This window comes from Penaeus monodon, chromosome 22 (genome assembly GCF_015228065.2).
Source record: "Penaeus monodon isolate SGIC_2016 chromosome 22, NSTDA_Pmon_1, whole genome shotgun sequence".
NCBI classification, from domain to species: Eukaryota; Metazoa; Arthropoda; class Malacostraca; order Decapoda; family Penaeidae; genus Penaeus; species Penaeus monodon.
Window position 1 is genome coordinate 6,869,386 of NC_051407.1, and position 378 is coordinate 6,869,763.

At 39.7% G+C, this 378-nt stretch overlaps 1 protein-coding gene across 1 annotated transcript in view; it reads left to right on the forward strand.

Annotated features, from left to right (window-relative positions):
• LOC119586866 (pupal cuticle protein 36-like) overlaps positions 1-280 on the forward strand; it is a gene marked incomplete in the record, with an annotated part of 1,057 nt that extends 777 nt beyond the window's left edge. The window contains 1 exon segment of the mRNA XM_037935597.1: positions 1-280. Within this exon segment, the coding sequence (XP_037791525.1) occupies positions 1-141 (141 nt within the window).
• Between the last annotated feature and the right edge of the window lie 98 nt (positions 281-378).

A 378-nucleotide genomic window follows, 5' to 3' on the forward strand; every position in this document is an offset into this window, starting at 1 on the left:
ATTAGCGGAGGTTTCGTAAGCGGTGGCGATAGTGGAGAATTCATCGCTGGTGGCAGTGGCGGTGGATTCGTCTCAGGAGGTGGTTTCGGTGGAGGCTCCGGCGTTGTTTCCGCTCCCTCGAATCTTTACAGTACTCCATAAAGTTTACCATTTGAATATTTCCATCATATACTTCCATCTAAGGTTTTATCTGAAAAGCTTTAAGAAATTTATGTTCACGTTTTGTTTTGTTTTACTGATATGTATACATTCACCTAATAAATCTGAACCAAAAAATATATTTATGAACGATTCTTGACCTATGCTTCGCTCCATTTGACTGGTACGCACGGAAACTATGCACCAACATGCATCAAGTATTCAAAGTTACAAAATTTG